This window comes from Hippoglossus stenolepis, chromosome 10 (assembly GCF_022539355.2).
Source record: "Hippoglossus stenolepis isolate QCI-W04-F060 chromosome 10, HSTE1.2, whole genome shotgun sequence".
In the NCBI taxonomy this organism is placed as follows: Eukaryota; Metazoa; Chordata; class Actinopteri; order Pleuronectiformes; family Pleuronectidae; genus Hippoglossus; species Hippoglossus stenolepis.
Window position 1 is genome coordinate 5,589,447 of NC_061492.1, and position 22,070 is coordinate 5,611,516.

Consider the following 22,070-nt stretch of genomic DNA (forward strand, 5'->3'; position numbering starts at 1 on the left):
GATGTGTATAATTTATTTCCTGTGCTTTTTCTTCCCCCTCAGCCTCATCCAGCACTTTTTCCTTTTTGTAATATAATAATCTTCTCTTCACGAAGGCGTGTCCATGTCCTCCATAAGCTCGGAGAGCGACTACGCCATTCCCCCTGATGCCTACTCCCTGGACAGTGATTACTCAGAACCAGAACACAAAGTCCAGCGGACCTCGTCCTACTCCTGTGAAAGCACCGGGCCTGTGAGTACTGACGAAGCACATCGCCGGAAAAATCGAAGATGAAACACTGGAGATGGTCAAACAACAGTCTTTGTGTTGAATATTACATATAGATATACTTGTTTCTATGAGTAACATATAGATATATATATATATTACTCATAGGTGCTTTAATGCTATGACACATGATGCTTTTTCAGTTTTCCGTTGTGCTGCACCAAATTACACACACTCGTAAATATCAGTCCCCCTTTTTTTTTTATCAAGATCCATTAATTATCCCCCGTGAAAATGTTGAATAACGTCATATCTCACAATGTTAAAGAAAGTGAAATTCCTGGATCTGCCCCCCGATCCTGATCTGCACCTACATTCAATTGAATGGGTTCTTACCTGAATTCAAAAAGCATATATTTAAACTCCTGTCACCTTCCTCTGAGAATGGCCTCCTCAGCTGCCGTAGTTGCAAGACCGTAGTTGTTCAACGCATCACACTTTACATTATAATAAATGTTTTGCTACGTTTAGTTTAAGCTGAAGCCGCCCTGGTAAAATGTGTCTGTGCCTCGTGTGTCTGTAGGAGATGCTGGAGAAGTCTGGCTACCTGCTGAAGATGGGCAGTCAGGTGAAAGCCTGGAAGCGTCGCTGGTTCATCCTCAGGAATGGGGAGATCCTCTACTACAAATCTCCTGTGAGTGTTTCTGCTGTGAGCCGGCCTGCCTGCCTCCTTCTAAGGTTTTACTGTCTGCACAGAAAACATTGCAGGAATATTTCCTCCACTCGGCCTGTGGGTCAAATCAAGTATCATCACTAGAACCCCGTTAACGCCTGGTCACCAGCTACCCACCATGCACCTTAATGCATCTCTGATCACTGCGGTTGTACTTTCTGTTGAGATTTTGGACAGAAATTAAACCTTTTTTGTGTTTTCAGAGTGACGTGATCAGGAAACCTCAGGGTCAGATCGAACTCAACTCATTCTGCAGTATAGTTCGTGGAGAAGGTGCACAGACATTTCAAGTAAGTGGAAAACAAACTGTATCTTGTTCTCACTTTATCCTACAAGCTCTGCAAATAATTGAAATGGTAGTTCAATATTTACAGATCTACAATTTGAAAAAGAGTGTGGTATTATAGAAACTAGTCAAAGACAGCTGTGAGTGCACATGCACCAGCAGACTTATTACAGCGCTGTATCACTGCAGAGCTTTACTGCTGCATACCAGAGGAGCAGCTTAAGATGACATCAGGTGTAGCATTGGACTGGAATGTTTTCCTGGCTCTCTGGAAGCTGATTCTGATCTCCTCTGACATCATGATGCTATCTCAGTCAGCCTGGCTTAGTATTTTTCCCATAATTCTGCCTTTTCGTCTCATCAGTTGATTACGGAGAAGAAGACCTTCTATCTGACCGCGGACTCACCCAACATCCTGGAGGAGTGGATCAGGGTCCTGCAGAACATACTCAAGGTCCAGGCCAGCAGCCCAGTTACCGTGGAGACCACGACCAAGCCCACCTCGAGAGGTTGGCTCACAAAGGTCAGGACCCAGAATGTGACATTTAAACTTCTTCAAATCTCTATGGGATAGTTTGACATTTCTGTAAATTAACTTATTTGCTTCATTACCGACTTGAATCAGAACAACAGTTGTGTCTATTCAGCTAAATGTGCATGTAGAGACAGGAGCAGTTTTTAATACTTTTTTAATAAATTTAAATAAACTAGATGTTAATTGGGGAACTTTAGAGGTAGATGTTGTTTCCTTTGAATAGAACCAGGCAGGTTTCTGTCCCTAGTTTCTAGTCTTTATTCTAACACGAACTAATTTAAGCTACTGGCTATATCTTCATATTCTAACTTATTATTTTTGTTTTACTGGTAATTGATTGGGTCTATAATGATACGTTAATATAAGATAAATTAATAATACAAGTTGACATCTTAAAATTGGTTGTTTGTTGAAAGATTGTTCAGTTTAATGGCCACGAAAAAAAATAGTGAGAGACTTATACAGTAAAAATTAAACCCGATCAATTTAAAATGTCTTAGGTCCATGTTTACCCCCTGGGGTTCAGGTCAGCCACGCTCTCTCCCTGAAGAAGATGCCAGAAATAGCTCATTTTCAGGCCTATCGTCCTCTTTCAGACAGACATGGAAGTGCCTGTCACTGCGGTGGGGGGGAAGGGTGGGGTTGACAGAGCGCTCTTGAGGCAGATTCTTTAAAACCGTTTTTCGCGTTGGGACACGGCGATAAGAGCCGAGCTGCTGGAATTCCACCGAGCTCTGTCTCTTTGTCTGTCGGTGAAGTTAAGACACTTAAACAGTTGACAGGTGTGTGTGATGGGTCTCTGACAGATGACTGACGGCCTTAAGCAGAGAAGATGGAGCCCGCGTCCTCTCACCGACCCCCCCCCCACAATCCTCTTCCTGCGAGTCATCTTTGATCTGCTGGTTATGACGCGAGCTCGGTTCGGACAGACGCTGTTGTTCCTCTTGGCACAGTTAACCCCAGTGACCCCATTAGACAGATACACAGCTGGTTTCATGGTGAAGGCGTCCCACTCTGTTTGTTTTAATTTACAAAAACTCTAAAAGAAATCCCTATTAGAAAGTGATGTGTAATTATCATCTGCAGTTCCTGATTAACGACGTGGAGCTGAAAGCAGCAGAGGAATCCGAGGTGCGTGGTCGGACTGTTTTCATTCGACAGGAATCACTTGTTTCTGTTCTTTGGAAGGAGAACAGCTCCAGTTTGGATTTTTAAACTGTTGCTGAAGTCACCGAAATGGCTTTTTAAATGATTTGCACACGCACAGCGCCCGCCCTCTACACTCCTGGGACATCTGCTGGTCAGATGCAGAAATCAGAAATTCCCTGACTAACATCTGTCGAGCTGTTTAAATAAAAAAAAACTTTCTGGTCGGAGTTTCAACGAGCGCACACGCACAAGAGAAGAAGAAGAAGAAGAAGAAAACGTCTCATATTACTACTGTCTTGAAAAATAGCCAGATAGTCTTGGAAAGCTTTTCTCATTCGTGTGTCTGCTGTTCTGTCTGTTTCAGGTCAAACACGGGCACTCGAAGCTGGTGTGGTGTTCTCTGGTTGGAAAATTCTTCTACTACTATCGCAACCAGGAGGACAAGGTTCACAAAACACGTCTTTAATTTGTATAGTTATTATCAAGACTTATTTTAAAAAAGGATTTGTACGTACATGCTCTGTAGCGGTTGGTTTACTCAAATTGATATTTACAGACTTTGTCTTTCCCGTTTCAGTTGCCTCTGGGTCAGCTGCAGATGCGCGAGGCGTCGGTGCAGGAGGTGGATCGCTCCTGTGATTCAGACGAGGATTATGAAGCAGGTAGTCGGGGTTTCCTCTCCTCCCACTGCACCTTAGTGGTCCAGCCCAGAGAGCAGAGTCCCACGTATCTGCTGATCGGCACCAAGCAGGAGAAGGTACAGGAGCAGAAAACTTTAATCTTTAATAAATGCCTAGTTGTTCTTTTCAGGTCTGTACGTTAACGTGAATGTTTTACTCTACGCAGGACACGTGGTTGTATCACTTGACTGTTGCTGCCGGCAGCAGTGCAAACTTCAAGGTGGGCACGGAGTACGAGCAGCTGATTGGTAAACTCCTCGATGCAGAGGGAGACCCAGGTGAGAAACCGTTATTCTACAGTTTAGATGATTCACCTGTATTCTAGCATCAGTACGTCATCACTGATTTGTTAGTAATATTTGGGCAATTTGGTTTTGAGCTGACAGCGACAGACACGTAAACTTTAACGATAAGTGTAGATGTGCTGTAAACAAAAAACATGTGATTCCTGTATTTATACGTCATGTCCGTCTGACTCGGACAATCTCCAGCTGCGTCCTTCAAATGTGGACGGGAAACTTTTTCTGTCTGAGAAACATCCTTCTCTCCTTATTTAGTAAATTAGAAGAACCAGTCAAACGGATGTTGTCCAGGCTGCAGAAAGCTTCTGTTTGTTAATATGATTATTTTATTTTATTATTTTTGTTATTATTATTATTGCAATTCAAGACACGTGTCCAATTTTTTTAACTGCCCGAAGCAGACGTTGAAAATAACAATTCATCGATACGTGTAGAAGATCAACATGAAGCTGATGAACATTTGATCTGAGTTTGAACACTTATATTTTTAACACACTGAGACAAGATGCATGAACCTTTATGAGTGGATATGAATCTCCTCGGTAGCTTGCTCCGTGTTATTGGATCCACAGAGTCTGACAGTGTTAATCCACTCTGCAGACACTGTTTACGGCTGCACCACTGCTGTGTGTGAACTTCTGTCAGCTGTTGAGTCATTAGACCTTTGAAACTCAATCTTTATGTTTGTCTGTGTGCGCATGTTTTTGTGTGGGTTTAAATGTGTGTGTGTGTGTGTGTCCTCCTTTTCCCAGAATCTTTCTTGTGGAGGAGCGAGGCCTTGAGCTTTTGTAAGGAGGGTCTGCGCTCGCCTCTCACCACCCTGCCCTCTGAAGCTCTGCAGACAGAAGCTCTCAAGCTTTTCAAGGTCAGCCGCTCCACCGCTCAGCCTCGTTTCCCTCTCTCACTCTCTTTTGTTCCATCCCACTTACTTTCAACTCTCCTCTTGCTTTCATCCTCATTACTAAATCCCTCTCTCACTCTCACTGCGAGGGGCTGTGCAAAACGTCATCCCGCCTCCTCCAGTTTGTCCCGACCACAGCCACCACCCCCACAACCCCCCTCCTTTATCCGCCTCCACTCGTGGATGCGCTCCGTGGCCCTCTTCTTCTTCTTCTTCTTCTTCTTCTTCTTCTTCTTCTTCTTCTTCTTCTTCTTCTTCTTCTTCTTCTTCTTCTTCTTCTTCTTCTTCTTCTCCCTCCTCCTCTAAACCAGATCAAAAGCTCAAGGACGGGGGCCCCGGCTCATTAAAAGTGTGGAAGAGAGATAATGGCCTTGATTATCTGCTCTGATTGAGGCTAACCTTTCTCCTGGTTTACAGCCTGTGTGAAAGGACCCCTCTTTGAAGAGGAGACACGGGAGGTCAGGGCCTTCAGAGGGTGACAGCCATGGATATGGAAGCTGCAGGATGGGGGCGGAGAAACGGGATCAGAGCTTGTAGAAAGACGGCAGATCCTTTTCTTTTTCTAGTCTGTGGCCACTGGTGCGCCCACCCAGAAGCCCCCACGCTGCCCGACTCACGCTTCACAGCCCGCTCAGCTACAGTAGGCCTGTAGGATTGAAGGGTGAATGGATCGGCCCTCAGTTTGAGGAGCCGGCCGTGAAAAACAGACCCGAACACATGAAAGAAAAAGCATGAATAGAGGTGACGTGCGTCTCTGAGTTATTGGAGAATCTGACAGAGACGAACTGTTAAATTAGTTCTTTGTTTTCAAGCGTCACAGTGAATGAAAACAAAACAATGAAGTTCACATTTCTTTCTTCACACTGGAGGACTCACTGAACTCCATGATACTTTCTGTTTGTTCTGAATATCATCATCACTCAGTGTGTTTTTAATTCACTGACATTGTTCAGCTTCCTCTTCCTGGTGTTGGTTTGCCTCCACCTGCTGGTAGCTCAGTGAAGTACAGTTATCACACTGAAAAACTAAATAATACAATTATAACTTTCTTTTTCCTTCCTCTGCAGTCCTGTCAGCTCTTCATCAACGTGCTGGTTGAGTCTCCGTCTGTGGACTACCACACGTCGCTGGCCCAGAACGCTTTGCAAGTGTGCCTGACCCACCCGGAGCTGCAGAACGAAATGTTCTGTCAGCTCATCAAGCAGACCAACGGCCGCACGCCACACAACTACTCCCTCACGCAGGTCAGACTGGTGCACGCTGAAGGTGTTAGAGATACAGATGAAGGGAAAATGTATATAGTTATTTTTGTATGGGCCTTTAATTATTTGATAAATGAGATTACAAAATCCAGGTTGGTTAATGTGAAGGATTGAGTTTCTGCGATTATAATGAAAAAGCCAGTATTAACATCCATCCTGAGTGGTCAGCGCTAAGTACAGATGTGAACGCACTTTCTGATCACAAGTGGTCACATGAGACACATTCAGGAGGTGAACAGGTGTGAAGAGAAGAACTTATCACTGTCCACTCGGGATCGGACCTCTCAGGACGGAGGTTGATACCAGGTCTGAGTAGAGCCTCAGTTATCCTGTGATTTTAAGTGTTTCTCCTTTTACCTCCTCCTCCTCCTCCTCCTCCTCCTCCTGCAGTGCTGGCAGCTGTTGTCTCTGTGTGTGGCTCTGTTCCTCCCCCAACAACATTTCCTCTGGTACCTGAGACAGTACCTACAACGCAACGCTGACCCAAGGTGAACTAACAAACTCACTGAACCCTTTAACAGTTTACATTTATACTCCCTTATTCATACCACTGCCGACATCTGTTTTCTCCACACAGGAGCGAGGTGGGGAAGTACGCAGTGTACTGCCAGAGGTCCGTGGAGCGAACCCTGCAGAACGGAGAGCGGGAGGCCAAACCTTCACGTATGGAGATCGTCTCCATCCTGCTGAGGAACCCCTACCACCATTCACTGCCGTTCAGCATCCCAGTGCACTTCACCAACAACACCTACCAGGTAGCTCGCAGCTGCAGACGTGTCTGTTTGTTACCGTCTCACTTGGACGGATTCGGACACATCATCACCCTCATCCTGTCTCGTCTTGTTGTGGACTAAACATCCAAAGTCTGAGGGCGAATCAGATGCTGCTAAACACGACATAGTGGTTAATAACACCAGGAGACATTATTTCACTGCTCTCATGGTGATGAGTGATACATCAGCTTATTTCAAAAACTATTCAACAAGTTGTAGAAGTTGAAAAGCTCGTCGTAGCACTGACTTTTAACTCACTCACATTGAGTAAGATGCAGATTCTCTTTGAATGGACACTTCACTCGAGTCGAGTTATGTCCAGCACCATCTTGGTTCTTCTTTAAACCAGAAGTTACCGTACCTGGAGGATATTACCCTCATGGTTGAATGTTCGAAGTAGAATAATTTTCTCAGACTTCTATAGAAATCGACCTCTTTTCTCCACCACTGGAGTTGCCCTCTGCTGGTCATTCTATAGAATACGGGTTTCAGACACTTCTGCATTATCTCCACTAAACCTGGAGCCTACATCCATTTTTATATATAGTCAATGGTTCTGCACCATTCAGCCTATAATGAAATAAGGAAGAAACAGTTTGTGGATTTATAAACTAGTAGTGTTTTTTATACTGATGTTTATTAACCTGCTCTGTCCAGTCAGATAAATGGATCAAATAAAATACATCTCCTCTTCATCACGTGTGTCCTCTTGTTCTCGGTGTTCTGCAGGTGGTGGGATTTGACGGCTCCACCACAGTTGAAGAGTTCCTCAACACACTGAACCAGAGGATCGTCATGAGGAAGCCGCAGCTGTCGGGGTTCGCCCTCTTCACGGATGATCCTTCTGGCAAAGACCTGGAGCACTGCCTGCAGCCGTCTGCCAAGGTACCACTGAGGGTCGCTGAGCAGGAGTGGATGAAAGGAACCTCCACACTCCACTGGGGCTTTTCTGTGGATCCTCCAGCCAAAATCATTAGTCTCATGTTACCTAATAATCCAAAGAGGATCAGTAGGAAGTAGTTAGGGACTGTTTAGACAAATTGAGGCCGTCCAAACCCCGCTGTGACTTTCTGATTTTCAGATGAAGCCATATTCCAACATAAACTATTATTAAATTCCACTCAATAATAAAGTTGTGCTTCCACTTCGTTCTAATTATGGTCAGTGAAACTCCTCCAGCCCATCGAACACACTGAGGCTCACACAGCACATCAGTCGTTCCCGGGCAGATCAGTGTCTTTGTGTTTATCCACCTGATGATTTCATACGTCCGACCTGAGACTGACTTTTATTCCTTCTGTCAGATCTGTGATGTCATTTCCAAGTGGGAACAGGCCCTGAAGGAGCTGCACCCTGGGAAAAACGAGGGGACTCGGATTGTTCGACTAACCTACAAGAGCAGGTAGGATTTCTATCGTCAGATCTGGGCTTTTAAAGGTGGAATCGGGTCCCAACTCACACACACTATCTTGGCATCTTTTATTATGTGGTTATAAACATCTGTTTTAGTGCAGAACACAGGCCACACACTAAAAGCTGGCGATGTAATCTGTGTTCAGTGCTGTGATCAGATTCCTTCAATCCTCGAAATGAAGTGTTTGAAATTCCAGTTTCTCATTTTCTTTTCTTCTTCATGTGCAGGCTGTGTTTCAGAGCTCAGGTGAAAGGAGAGACGGAGCGAGAGCGCCTCCTGCTGGCGTATCAGGTGAACGACGAAGTTCAACAAGGCCACTTCCCTGTGAACAAAGAGCTGGCTCTGGAGGTGGCTGCCCTCATGGCTCAGGTCTGTAAACACAGATACACATGTAGGTCTTGTTTTGATCTATGAAAACCCTGTTCACAGTGTTTTTAAACCACCTTTCTCTTCCTCACCCCCTCTGCTCCTTTGTTTCCTCTGACTCCAGGTGGAACACGGTGACCTGGAGCGTCCCGCTGCCTCCTCTCCCTCCAGCTCTCCTCAGTCTAAATCTCAGCTGATCCTCCTGCAGGCCTTAGAGCGCTTCTACCCCAAACGCTACAAACAGGACTGCAGCTCAGAGCAGCTCAGGTAAAACTAACACATCACACAACTTCCTGCCCTCATACACACGTTATACCTGGACGTATGAGATGGATCCATCTGCATGTACGTCAGACGGAGACGGAGCAGATTCAGATTCCATGTGGTGGATAAATGTCTCTTTCCTCCTCACAGAGACCTGACTGAGCGTCTGGCCACTAAGTGGTCTCTGCTACGTGGGTGCAGTGCATCCGAGTGTGTGAGGATTTACCTGACTGTGGCCCGGAAGTGGCCCCTGTTCGGAGCCAAACTCTTCAGTGCCAAGGTAAAGTGAAACCAGTCCACTTCGCTCATTGTCATTTGTGAATATGTGACTTTTACAAACCTAATGAAAATTTGTGCATTGGAGTGTCGATGTACAGATAGATAACTGGAAAAATGCATTTTGAACCATCCGTGACATCACTTATCATATGATATTTAATATGATGTGGAATCATGTTCTGATCAATGTAAACTTTAGATTGTTTCTCTTCGTCCAACTATTTGCGGAGTTATATTAGAAAGTCTGTTTTTCGGACCTCGACTTTTGACCGATTAGCTCTAAAAGTTCTCGTCCTGGTATGATCTGCAGATTCTCTCCCATTTAATACGGTGATGGTGAAAAAACGGCCATGCATTGTTGAGTTATTTTGTCCACACACACACACACACACACACACACACACACACACACACACACACACACACACACACACACACAGAGAGAGAGAGATAGGGGTAAAAACAATATGCTGCTGGTGTTTGTTCAGACTCTGGATTAAAAAACACTTTCATCAATAGTGAGAAAACTCTTTTAATTTGTCTTGAACCTAAACGTCCACTGTTCTCCTTCTCGTGAGCTCAGAGTGGAACCACCAGGACTTTGTGTGTCTGCTGCTGCGACACGTGTAACACGAGCCTTTGTTTGGTCTGTCCACAGCCTGTCCCCCCCTCTCCTGTGGAGCAGAGCCAGGTGTGGCTGGCAGTCAATGAGGATGGACTGTGTGTGCTGGACTACACAATGGTGAGCATGAGACTGTGCACAGCAAACACCTCATCCACACCAACATGTCACATGTTGTCACATGTTGTCACATGACATACGAGGAAAGAAGAGTGTGTCCGTCCGAGTCCAATAATGTAATGATGCAATTTTGGTGGTCAAAGGTCAAAGGTCAAAGGTCACCTCGCAAAACGCTTTACTTGGTGAATGGACTGTATCTAAATTGGTGTTTTCAGTCTTATTAACTGACTCAAAGTCACATTCACACTCTTCTATACACTGAGGTTTTTCTATCACATACCACACAGCCATCAGGGGGTATTTAGGGTCCAGTGCCTTGCTCAAGGACACCTCGGCATGACTGGATGAGCCAGGAATCGGAGCCCACTTTCATTATTTAACCCCACAACTCAGAGGGCGAGGTTGTGACCCTATGTCCTGTAGCTTGACTGGTCGTGGGAGTCGTTCAACTGCAGGTCGAGAGCATTGTAGAATTTCGAAGATCTTGCCTTTTTATATTTACATTTGTTTTATTTTAAGGGTTCTAAAAGATTTATTTCAGCAGTTTTGCGGCTGCAGCGCTCGGCTGAAAGAGCCGCAGCTCTGAAGTGGGTTTTGTTGACCCGCTGGTCTGGAAGGATTTTGATTCTGTGGCGTTTCAAACACCAGAAATCCACAAGAAAATCAAACCGCCGGCCTCAGATGTGACGTTCCCGACTCTGACAGATAGAAGTTCCAAAGTGTAAACAATGTTAAAGTGAGCTCTGTAATTTCCAGCGGCCCCATGTTGACCCATTTCATTCTTGGTCTGGCATCGGCGTCGCTCATCTGCTCCCAGAAAAGTCAGAGGAAGAAAAAGAGAAAGTGAAAAATCACAATGTCGCTGGAAGTTATGTCACACGTCTTCACACTCAATTTGAACTTTAAAAAAGCAGAAACCAAAATAATTTCCTGGATGAATTCAAGCTCCATTCAATAAAATCTGAACGTGCTCCTTGTTTGTTTCCATTTCCACTTTTCTTACCCTGGCCATGTGTGTCATGTCGCAGCACACGCTGGTCACTTACTCGTACCAGTGTGTGATCACCTTCGGGGGCTGCCGGGACGATTTCATGGTGGTCGTCAGCCAGCAGAGGGAGCCGGGAGTCGGCAAGAAGAGTGTGGAGAAGCTGCTCTTTGGGATGGTTAAACCGAAGGTAAGACTCCGCTGCAGAGACAAGTTTATACCCAATAACCTCCTGTTCCAAATGATGATGCACTGGAGGACCTGACTTCATCTGACCGGGCTGCAGGGGTTTGTAATAACAAGAAGCTGAGAACCTCTGATCTGCAGCATCTGCAGCTGAGGGGAGCAGGAATGTGGGAGTTTGAGATGTTGACGTTTTATGAAGAAACTAGACAAGAGCAAAAAATCCGCCCTGACTGACCAGAATGGAGAAAACTGGTTGTTTATCTTATTTTATGAGCAGATCCACACGGAGCTTTAACACAGAGTCACGTTACTGCAGAAGGTGAAACTAATGAGAGTAATTCAATTCCTGATTGTAGATCATTGGGGTTTCTCAGGTTTTTACACGATACTCGTCTCCCGGTTCCCCCGAATCGAATGAAACTCCATCGCACCTTGATGTTAAAGTCATTACTGTCGCTCTGATGTGTCCTGACTCAGATTCTGGAGCTGACTCTGCTCATGGCCAGCTACATCAACCACTGGAACCCGAACCTCCCGTCTGCCGCGCACCAGCCGCTCGGCCACTGGGACGTGGACAGCAGGCACTTCCCCGCCATGAACTACACCACCAAGGGCCCCACGCTACTGTGAATCCTGCAAGTAACAAGACTCACTGAGCGAAGGGAGGCGCCAGAGGCTTCAGTCCTTCTGGAGTGCGTTGGGTTGTAGGTACAGAACAAGTAGAAGGAGATTATTTTTCTAAAAGTGTTTCTCATGAAGATTTAGATTGAGATATTTTAGACTTTTTATTCCTACAACCAGAGGGTTTCAGCTCTGTGTCGTGGAAATGGACTTTGTTACAGGTTGTCGGTTGTCACTCAGCCTGGTTTGGCTGAAATTCAGTGTCGTGTGTCACTGTCATTATTCACCGTGACGTTTCACACATACATGACAATGCACCAGAATTTAAACACATGTTGGGTCCTGTGCAATTAGAAAGGGACTGATAGGGTTTGACTCGTAGATTCTAGAGTCTTCGTTGGATATAAATCACACTAACTTGTTTTCTTCAGGCCTTAAAATAGAAATAAATGTCTCTCACAGGTTCCCAGGATCTGGGTCGTCGTATTCAGATTCAACCAAAGAGGATGAATTTACCATCATAGAAAATGTAAAATCAAGTTGAAATTTAATACAATAAATCTTATGTATAAATCCAATTCTACCCAAGTACAAATTGTTTTTCCTTTTGAGACGGGGGGCTGCTTCGTAACCTTTGATAATCCTTTGATATTTTTTAATGTGAAAGTGAATTTTAAAATATAACTGGTACTCAATAAGGAAATGGGATGTTTTTTTTTATTTACTGTCAGTCTAATGAATCTGTGATATTTCAGCAGTGATTTTCATATTCAGATATCATATGATAAAAAAAGGGGGGGGGGTTAGGTTTTTAAAAAGAACAAACCAAAATATTTGAATGACTTGAACTGTTTTGGATCAAACCACTGTCATGCTCATTACTTATTTATTTTATTTCCAACATTTTCTTTTTTTTGCTTTTGTTTCAAAGGAAATGATTTTTCTGTCACGTTTGTGTTGATGTAGCAGAATAATTTAAGAGCAGAATGTGTCTGTCACTGCGTCTGTTGTAAAGTGAGTCAAACGGTTCGAGAGATGTTGTCTTTATGTCGACTGTACGTGTGTGTGTGTGTGGTTATAATAAAATAAATACATTGGACTTCCATCATTTCTTTATAATCTCTTTTCATATCTTTCACTGGTGGAAAACAAATACCTCAACTAAAATACTTAAGTTTAAAGTTAAAGAACTTGAACTTAAGTAAAGTACATCTGTTTTATGTTACTTTATACGTCTGCTTCAATACATTCAAGAGGAAGATATTGTACTTTCTACTCCATCACATTTATCTAAAAGTTGTAGTTTCTTTTCAGATTCAGAGTTTTTACAAACAGATCTGCTTATACAATATGATTAGTTATTTACCATGCAGGTTATCGCTGTCAACTCAAATCCAGAAGGTTCTCGGTTCAGATCCTGGTTTGTCCAAGGGGCCTTTCTGTGTAAACCACACAGAAAAACACGTAGATTTACCTTTTAACAGATACAACATGACAATTCTGCTTTAACATTCTAAAAACATGTTTGAATAAATGCAAAATTGCACTTCAAATAATCAGTATATTAAGTATAATGAGCTGTGTCCACTGTGTCTATTAAATATGAAAAGTACTCTACTCTTTTTATAAAAAAATAAAGAAAACTAAAAACTCAACAGAATGATTGTGGACATTTATTATTGATATTTGTAACCATTAACTCAATAATAAGATTATATTTTATATTTGTGCTTAGTATGTTAATATTCAAGCTGTCACTCACACACATCAGACACTGCATTAATACTCAACTTCCATCTTGCTGGTAATACTTTAAATTTTAGTTTTAAAGCAATACTAATTCTTATAATGAAGTAATAGTACAATGTGGTATTTCTACTTCTACTGAACGATCTGTATTTACAGTATTGAACATATAGCAGGTGTAGTTCTGCAGAAAACCAAGAGGATGTTGCGGTTCTGTTTCTGCTCCTCAGACATGTTGCCACACTTTTTACAGTCGGCTGTTTAAAACTGTTCAGGTCACAGAATAACGTCTGTTCTTGAATCCGTCACAGCTGGAGCAAAAACTTTCTCTGGCTTCCCCCCCCCCTTAACAAAAACACGTTCAGGAAACACCAGGTTTATCCAACAGCAACACAATTAATATTTCAGTCAGAGGAAGAAAATGAGCACTGTGCCTACTACACCCTGTGTCGCTGGAGAAACGTCTTCTCTCATTCAGCATCTCCATAAATTAAACACTTACAGTGAGTGCTGGTGCTGCTCAGTCTGCCCAGTCCACGTGTTTTACTGGGGTTGAGGTTGCAGGGGTGGAAGCTGCTCTGTTTCTCTTACTCAGCGAGGTCAGGGTGCTAATGGCATTTTCCTGCCAAATATGTGCTGTAAATCCCACTTTTCTTTACAGCACGTCTGAAGCTCCTGTCGTCCCGAAGCTGCTCTCACACAGAATATGAAATGTTCAGTGTGACGTTCGCTGCCCGGCTCCTCTGCGCCTTCGCTTCTCATCAGGAGGGAGAGTAACTCATGTTGCTTTTCCACGGTGCCGCTGGGCCCCGGACCACATGCTTTATAACAGCTTTAATCAGATTGAATTGAGAGTAACATATTACAGTGTTGTGGTATGGATGGGAACTCTGCTACCCTCCCATTAAAACCTTAGAGTAACTGACTGGGTGTTAACATAACAGAGGTTTAATTTGAAAATGATATTTACCTTGAATAGTGTGTGTGGGTACAGAGGGACGTGTGTTCAGATTATATAAAGACACACGTTCTTCCTCACTTTCATTCATGAGGTTTTTGATTGTTGTGTTTAATTTTCTAAAAAATAAAATTTAAAATTGTTTTAAAAAAGTGACAGCACAACTTGAAACTTGTAATATCTTAACTTTCTCTTGTTCAACAGTCATGAGATGAAACATTTTTTAGTGGCATCAAAAAAACACAGAGAAGCTGCAGTGGAGGAAGTTTTCAGATCCGTATCAGAACATTTACTTTGTGACACGTAAAGGTGACGAGACACAATCCCATAAATAAACAAATATCACGTGGCTGCATTATTATGAGTCATGTATTTACACATAAGCAACACTTTTCTGTTGGAGCCGGTCGGGTGGAGCAGATTTGAGCTACTTTATATAGTGTTAGACAGATTTTATTCTATAAAAGTCATATTTTAGAGGCTGATTTTGTGTAAAATCTTCATCTGTAACATAGAAACTGTAAATGTAGTGTTGTGTAGAAACAAAAAGTACCTCAAAACTGTATTGGAGTGCAGTACTTGACTAAATACTCTGTAGTAAAGCTTCACATCGGAGCAGCTACAGTCAGTTATTGACTTATTTATTAATCAACGCTTAAAATTTCAATTATAATGTATTTTGTTATTATTCATCGTAAATAAAGTAACCATCTGATTGTGCTCTTAATTAAAAAGAATAGAGTTCTATATTTCTATTCACTGCCGTTCACTGCCAACACCTGAAAGCTGCTTTTATATGACAGGTTAGTGATGTTATGCGTGAAAGTGTGATTTAGAATAAAAGCTTTAGAACTTAAAGGGTCAAACACTTTCTCAACACAACACGACACGTTGCCTGTTAAGGAATTAGGAAATCTGAAATGAGCGTCTCTCTCTAAGACCTCGTGAGTTACTTCACTTCGAAGTGACTGAGCTGTTTCATAGACAGTTGAACTGCAGCTTCCCGTTACGTAAGCCGGGGTCAGAGTCAGGAGAGGGGGAGTGGTCCGTTTATGTAAGAGGCCTCGTACTTCAGGTCTCATATTTTATGTCTCCGAGGCTGTTTGTACCATTTTGTTCAGAGTTCCACACGTGTGGTGTCAAATATCAGCTGTCTGTCAATATTTGATGTGGCTCCTTGAGACTTTGAATTATTTAGACAGAGAAGTTGTCTTTTTAGACTCAAACCCGAGGCTGTAAAAAGTTTGTAGTTTTCTCCTTTTACAAGAAACTGTGATGCTGGTTTATGGATTTCAGCTCCGAGGAACAAACAACAGCCTCGAATCTAAAGCTAAAACTATTCATCGATTCGCTGACAGAAGATGAATCATTAACAGTATGAATAATATTAAGTCATTTATTTGACATTTGCTGGTTGTGGTGTGTTTGTCTCTCTGTAACGACAGTGAACCTGATGTTTCTGTGACTGTTGGTCGGACGATAAAACAATCTCCCTCTCAGCAGCTCCTCTGATGTGACGGCTTATGAGCATCATGGCCGTTTGTTATCTTTTATTTCCTGGTGTTTATAGTCTAGACCAGCCATTCCCAAACATAAGAATGCCGCGGCCCAATTTGAAAACTGAAAAATGTGTGCGGCCCACCCACACCTTTAATCACAACTACATGATCCACACACAGGACTAGAATCATACATATTATTAATTTTATAGCAAAAATGATTGTGTATGAACGCAGGCATATGCAGTGCAAATCCAATAACATCCACATTTAAGCGTAACAATTTGCAAAGCAACCAATGTAAAAAAAACATGAAGTGCAAATAGTGTATTGTTAAAAATATATTCTTACTGTTTGTATAACAGAGCACAACAAGAATATCCGGGAGAAGAAAAACACATTTGAGGCGCAACCAAATATACTTAAGGCTCTCTCAACGTATTTTTCAAAGATGCTCGAGGGGGTTAGGGTGTGCAGCAGGTTAGTCAAAATAATCACTGGATTAATTAAAACAGTGAATTAATCAAACTTTATGATTCTACAGTTCAAATCACCTGTAAGAGTTTAAATCTCAAATAATCTGTTAGAAATAAGAAGCAGCTGATTTATCAGATTCAAGCTCCCTAAGTTTTATTTTTTAAGTTTTTAAATTCATGATTCAAGATTCAAGAAGATTTATTGTCATTTCAAAACATGAGATACACGAGGGAACGAAATTATACTGAGCAGCAATGAAATAAATACAATGAAATAAAAACAATAAAACAATATAGATATTCAAGTATTATCGCAAGTCTCAATATATATTCAGTATATTCAAAGTATCAGTTAAATGAAGTTAAAGTAAAAGAAAACATGAGGCGGATTAGAGCCTTTGAGATTTATATTAGATGTATTATATTATGGAAATATTATTACTGAGCAGCATTTTAATATCACTGCTGATCAAGGTGGAGTTAACTTGAACTACTTTATATATTGCTGAGCAGTTTTATCTGTAGCCATGGCAACATAAAATCTTTATATACAGTATATATATAAGAAATGTAGTAGTTACATAAATTTGATATAGTCAAGTACAGTACTTGAGTAAATGTATGTAGACTGAAGTAATCGATAGTTTAGTGAAGTTAAACAAAGTACTTGACCCAGTGTGTGTGGACAGTGACACTTTATTTACACATGTGTGAGAGTGTGTGTGCACATTGTGAGTGTTGATCCTCGTGTTTTGAATATCTCTCGTGTCAGTGAGGCGACATGAGGCTGAACTGTGCAGCTGATTGATTCCAGACGTTAGCTTTAGCATTTAGCTTCAGCCTCTCACACCGCTGCCGAGCTCCGTCCAGCGTGCAGCTGCCGACCGGAGCCACTGAAGTCCGCGGGACCAGAGACGGGCAGGGAGCGGCCAGCGGAGCAGCACAGCACCGGTGAGGCCGGGTGTCCTCCGGAGCTCAGACACACACTGTTTGTAGTTTCTTGTGCCTGTGTGTGGTTACGTGAGGCAGCTGGTAACGAGCCCGCCGCGGCTGGGTCGCATGTTTTGTTGGGCAGGAAGCGGAGCAGCAGGGAGATGGAGGAGGAGAAGAAGAAGAGGAGTCTCCTCCGGGAGGCGTCGCATCAGATCGTCGCCGGCGGATCCGCGGGTGAGTCGCGACAGTCGCTTTAACAACTCCGGACAAAAGTGTTCGTGGTTGTTACGCAACAGTTGCACCATCGGTTCCTGCAGCCGCACGTTTCGCCCATCGCAAGCGGGGACGACGTAACGTGGCGACGTCCCCGCGAGACGCTTCCCGGAAGACACGGAACACAGTGTTACTTGTCGTTATCGCGCACGCGCAGATCAGCACGCGTGTGAACAAAGTGTTGCCAAAGTTCTTCTCCCACTCCCACGTGATCTATCCCCTGGAACAGGAAATAACTGAGGAAAGAAAAGAAAAGTGAAAGAAAGAAAGAAGCTGTGGAAAAGAAAAGAGAGGAAACATTTATACTTTTCTGGCTTCTATCTATCTCTATATCTATCTATCTATCTATCTATCTATCTATCTATCTTATTCTCTCTCTCTCTCTCTCTCTCTCTCTCTCTCTTTCATACTCAAACATTTTAAAAGCAACACATTAACTTTTCTACTTGATAAAGTAAGTGAGTACTTGGTTTTAAATCAACTTCAAGGTATTTGAAGTAAAAGTACCTGCAGAGTACTGCCTATTCCCTAATGCAGTCATTCCCAAAGTGTGGGCCGCGGCCCCCTGGTGGGCCGTGAAGCCACTGCAGGTGGGTCGTGAGAGGTCATCAGAAAATAAATAGATAAAAAAGTTTCAGATTTGTAAGTAAGCGTTGATTACCACCAAACCACCAATGATTGATTTAAAAAAAAGTAATCATCACAGGTAATGAAACAAAGACAAGAGATTTAAATTCCACGTTGTTCTTATTTTATCTGACCTATATAGCAGGTGACCGTCACATTAACACCTGAACGCATCCTTAGCGGGGGCATCATAGGTGAGGGAGAACTTTGTTGTGAGCTGGGTCGAGCAAGATGGAGCCGAGGAAAGCTGCTGATGACGAAGGGGAATCAGGAAGTCCAACTGAATCATTCAAAACTAAAAAGAGGACTCAAGTGAGGACCTGTCGCTGGCCCAGAGGACAACCCCCAAGCATGTGTGTGTGTGTGCTGAGATGCAAGCTAACGAGACCCTTGGACCGTGTAAAGTGCGCCGCCGCCACTTAGAAACTAAACATGGACAATATTTATCCAAGCCTCGAGCATCTTTTAAAAATACGTTGAGAGAGCCTTAAGTATATTTGGTTGCGCCTCAAATGTGTTTTTCTTCTTCCGGATATTCTTGTTGTGCTCTGTTATACAAACAGTAAGAATATATTTTTAACAATACACTATTTGCACTTCATGTTTTTTTACATTGGTTGCTTTGCAAATTGTTACGCTTAAATGTGGATGTTATTGGATTTGCACTGCATATGCCTGCGTTCATACACAATTATTTTTGCTATCAAATTAATAATATGTATGATTCTAGTCCTGTGTGTGGATCATGTAGTTGTGACTAAAGGTGTGGGTGGGCTGCACACATTTTTCAGTTTTCAAATTGGGCCGCGGCATTCTTATGTTTGGGAATGGCTGGTCTAATGCATCTGTGTACTCCATCATTATGGCTCAGTCTCTGCAGGGGCCTGTGTCACCTGCCTGCTCTGTTTGGATCAGTGGACCAGTTCCCCTCTCGTTACTGACAACTTCTCTATAAAACTATAAAAAACAATGTGTATCACAATGCATTGAAAAGATGTAGTGGAGTAGTAACTACAGATATTTGGTGATATATGTAGAGGAGTCAAGGTTACCTGAAAACAAATTCAAGTAAAGTACAGATATATGAGATATGTACTTAAGTCCAGTAACTAAGTTAATGTACTTTGTTACATCCCACCATTGCTGTCTGTCTCTGTCTGTCTATCTGTCTGTCCATCTGTCTATCAGTTATATTTAATTATCTGAAGACCAGACTCAAACTGGGCAGAGCCTCCGTTGGCTGGAAGTACAGCCTCAGGTCTTCTTGGCATGAGTTCCACGAGATTTTGGAAACGTTCCTCTGAACTTCTGCTCCATCTTGACATGGACACAATCTCTACAGATTTGTTGGCTTCGGCTCATGTTGCAAATGTGTTGCTCTGCCACATTCTGAAGGTGTTCTTGTGGTTTCTGGTGACTCAGGAGGCCAATGAAGTACAATGAACTCACTATCATGTTCATGAAAACCAGCTGAAGACGACTCTCGCTTTGTGACATGATGCTTTATCGTGCTGGATGAAGTTAAAATGGTAAAAAGATGCACACAGTCAGCAACAATACTCAGACAGTTGCGTAGATGTGGCATTCAAATGATGTCATACGCTGCTGCTAGCCTCAGCGTACCCTCAAGTTCGGCCTGTATCGTTGATTAACAAGGCCAAAAACACTTGATGATGCCAAAGTGCACAACTGAAGTTATGTCTCGAACACCTGCTAACATCTGATAGTAACTTAAATTGTGCAGAAGACCTTGAAACGTGATATTCAAGGGATAATCACCATCTTGATCTATACTCTAAAACAACTGTTATTAACCCAGTAATAGATTACAATATCCTTCTGACAATATTCTCTTTCCCCCTCAAAAAATGTCCAAAAAAAGAATAACCATGATTTTAAAAAAAGTTTTATTTCTTAATCCTTTACTAAGAAGATCTTCAGCATCAATGGAAATGTTCACGTCGTTATTGTTGTAACGCAGCTGTCGGCCGCTGGTGGCAGCACTGAGCGCACAGCAGCTGAGCAGCGCCGCGGTCAGTGCGTGAAGAAGAAGTTGCGCGCGCTACCTTCAGACGGTAATGGAGGCCGAAGTGAACCTGAGGAAACTCCTCCATGTTTAACTTCATTAGGTTTTAATTCACTTTAAACCAACTTCACAGGTCATGTTAGCTGACGTCTGGTGAGTTTGTACTTTGAAGATTCTTCTGCTAACGAGTTTTTACAAAACACAGAAACGTCCAAAGTTGTTTTTCAGGTTAATGAGAAAACACAATGTCACCTGTTAGTTTAACTGATTTATACATAATTCACTTTGTTGACCTGCTAACAAACCTTCAGGTAGAGAAACCAACCATTAGACAAACGTATGTATTTAGTGTTAGTAGACAAACAACGAGCTAGCTAAATGTTACCTCAACCTCTCTGCTAGGGAAGAGGTTTTATACAAGCTAGCCCCAGTTTTCATTTGGTTTGGGTGTTTAGGATTCTGTCAAACATTTGTGTTGTTTAAACCTGTGAAAAGTTTTATACTCAAAAGGTTTTCATTCTGTAAAGGAGGCTCAGACACAGAGAGCGACCTCACTCTGAAAGGGACAGAAACACGAGTGGTGGTAGTAAGTCATGGATGTTAGTTGTCAGCAGTTGCTCAGTCGCACAGTTAAAGGAGGAAGTTAAAGTTAAACACTTGTACAGTGCACATATATTTAGATCTAGTGTAAAAACCCTTCTGTGGTGTTATCAGCTTCACCAGAGTGACGGCTCCTTTTCCTCAGTTTGAGCTGAGGCCGAAGACAGAGACAGCAGCTGGTGGTTACACTATCTTTATAATTTGCTCTTACACTGTAATAATGTCTTATTTATGTTATGTAAACCTTTAGAAGTCATGTTAGTAGAGGCAGGAGAGATTCGGGAAAGGGTTAGGTTTAGAGGAGGGAACATTATGGACACTTTTTGTGAAATACAACTGATTAGTTGAAGTGTCCAGTGTTTCCCCTCATGACTTTTCTTTCCAATGGGTTTTAATACGTCTCATAAACTCTGGAGTGACTCAAACAAACACAGTAAACTTCAAGTACTGTTTGTGACCTTCTGATTAGTGTTGGTGTTTAAAATGAACCTGTAAAGTGAGAGCAGGTCAGCGGGGGAGCGAGGAGGAAGGACCTGCTGCAGGGTAACAGAGCACGGAACAAGGAGACCGGGTCTGTATTGTGTGTCGGCCCTGATCCGGAAGCAGTGGCCGCAGTTATTTAGGAAACGCTGGTGTTTGTTGCAGTGCCTGGACATTAGTACACTCAGTTGTCAGTTTATAAGGAACACTTGGCTTAAACTACTGCAGAGCTTAATACAACAGTCCTGCAATAAATCCCACTTTTAAAAAGTTTATAAAGTTCAACAGAGTGAAGTGGAGGCATGTGCATTGTTTCATTGGGATTAGACAATGTATTCACCTTCCCAATTCAGTTTGTGGCAAATGCTGTGTTCACTTCCCTCCATCTGGTGCTGGTACCTGCCACATGTGTCTTGGTTTTCTGTTCTCTGAAGCTTCCTTTTTTTATGAGTTGCAGCCTGCGGTTCAGAGTTTAAAGCGTGGTTACTGATAAGAGGTTGGCAGAGGTCTTTTATTCCAATGATTGCGTCACTCTGAAACTATCATCTAAATAAAATCCATGACACAGCTTCAGTAGAGATTTTGTGTGATCTTAGATACGAACTATCCTCTCAGTGCTTTCTCATGTTGTTGACCTCAAGGGCATCAACTGCTCCAACACATCATGCTGTGTCAAAAGTTTCTTTTAGCAGCTTGTACAGTATCCAATATGTGTTTCTGCCAATTGTTTGCCATTTAGTTCAAAAGTCCAATACCGGCACTTACC

At 42.6% G+C, this 22,070-nt stretch overlaps 2 protein-coding genes across 3 annotated transcripts in view; both read left to right on the forward strand.

Moving 5' to 3' along the window:
- The window catches only part of plekhh1 (pleckstrin homology domain containing, family H (with MyTH4 domain) member 1), a 30,439-nt gene extending 17,648 nt beyond the window's left edge, over positions 1-12,791 (forward strand). Inside the window, exons 12-30 of the mRNA XM_035168807.2 lie at positions 96-232; positions 792-902; positions 1,145-1,231; positions 1,592-1,750; positions 3,276-3,356; positions 3,489-3,668; positions 3,758-3,869; positions 4,646-4,758; positions 5,862-6,038; positions 6,447-6,544; positions 6,634-6,811; positions 7,559-7,714; positions 8,134-8,231; positions 8,471-8,612; positions 8,734-8,876; positions 9,024-9,153; positions 9,811-9,894; positions 10,923-11,069; positions 11,543-12,791. Of these exons, the coding sequence (XP_035024698.2) occupies positions 96-232; positions 792-902; positions 1,145-1,231; positions 1,592-1,750; positions 3,276-3,356; positions 3,489-3,668; positions 3,758-3,869; positions 4,646-4,758; positions 5,862-6,038; positions 6,447-6,544; positions 6,634-6,811; positions 7,559-7,714; positions 8,134-8,231; positions 8,471-8,612; positions 8,734-8,876; positions 9,024-9,153; positions 9,811-9,894; positions 10,923-11,069; positions 11,543-11,695 (2,486 nt within the window). The 3' untranslated portion in view covers positions 11,696-12,791. The remainder of the gene's footprint in view (positions 1-95; positions 233-791; positions 903-1,144; positions 1,232-1,591; positions 1,751-3,275; positions 3,357-3,488; positions 3,669-3,757; positions 3,870-4,645; positions 4,759-5,861; positions 6,039-6,446; positions 6,545-6,633; positions 6,812-7,558; positions 7,715-8,133; positions 8,232-8,470; positions 8,613-8,733; positions 8,877-9,023; positions 9,154-9,810; positions 9,895-10,922; positions 11,070-11,542) is intronic.
- Positions 12,792-17,148: 4,357 nt separating this feature from the next.
- Positions 17,149-22,070, forward strand: part of slc25a21 (solute carrier family 25 member 21) — an 86,678-nt gene continuing 81,756 nt past the window's right edge. Inside the window, exons 1-2 of one of the 2 annotated variants that reach the window (XM_035168678.2) lie at positions 17,149-17,316; positions 17,441-17,532. In XM_035168678.2, the coding sequence (XP_035024569.1) occupies positions 17,460-17,532 (73 nt within the window). In that variant the 5' untranslated portion in view covers positions 17,149-17,316; positions 17,441-17,459. Of the gene's footprint in view, positions 17,317-17,440; positions 17,533-20,260; positions 20,378-22,070 lie in introns of those variants that run through there. The other variant, XM_035168679.2, reaches the window with a different exon arrangement.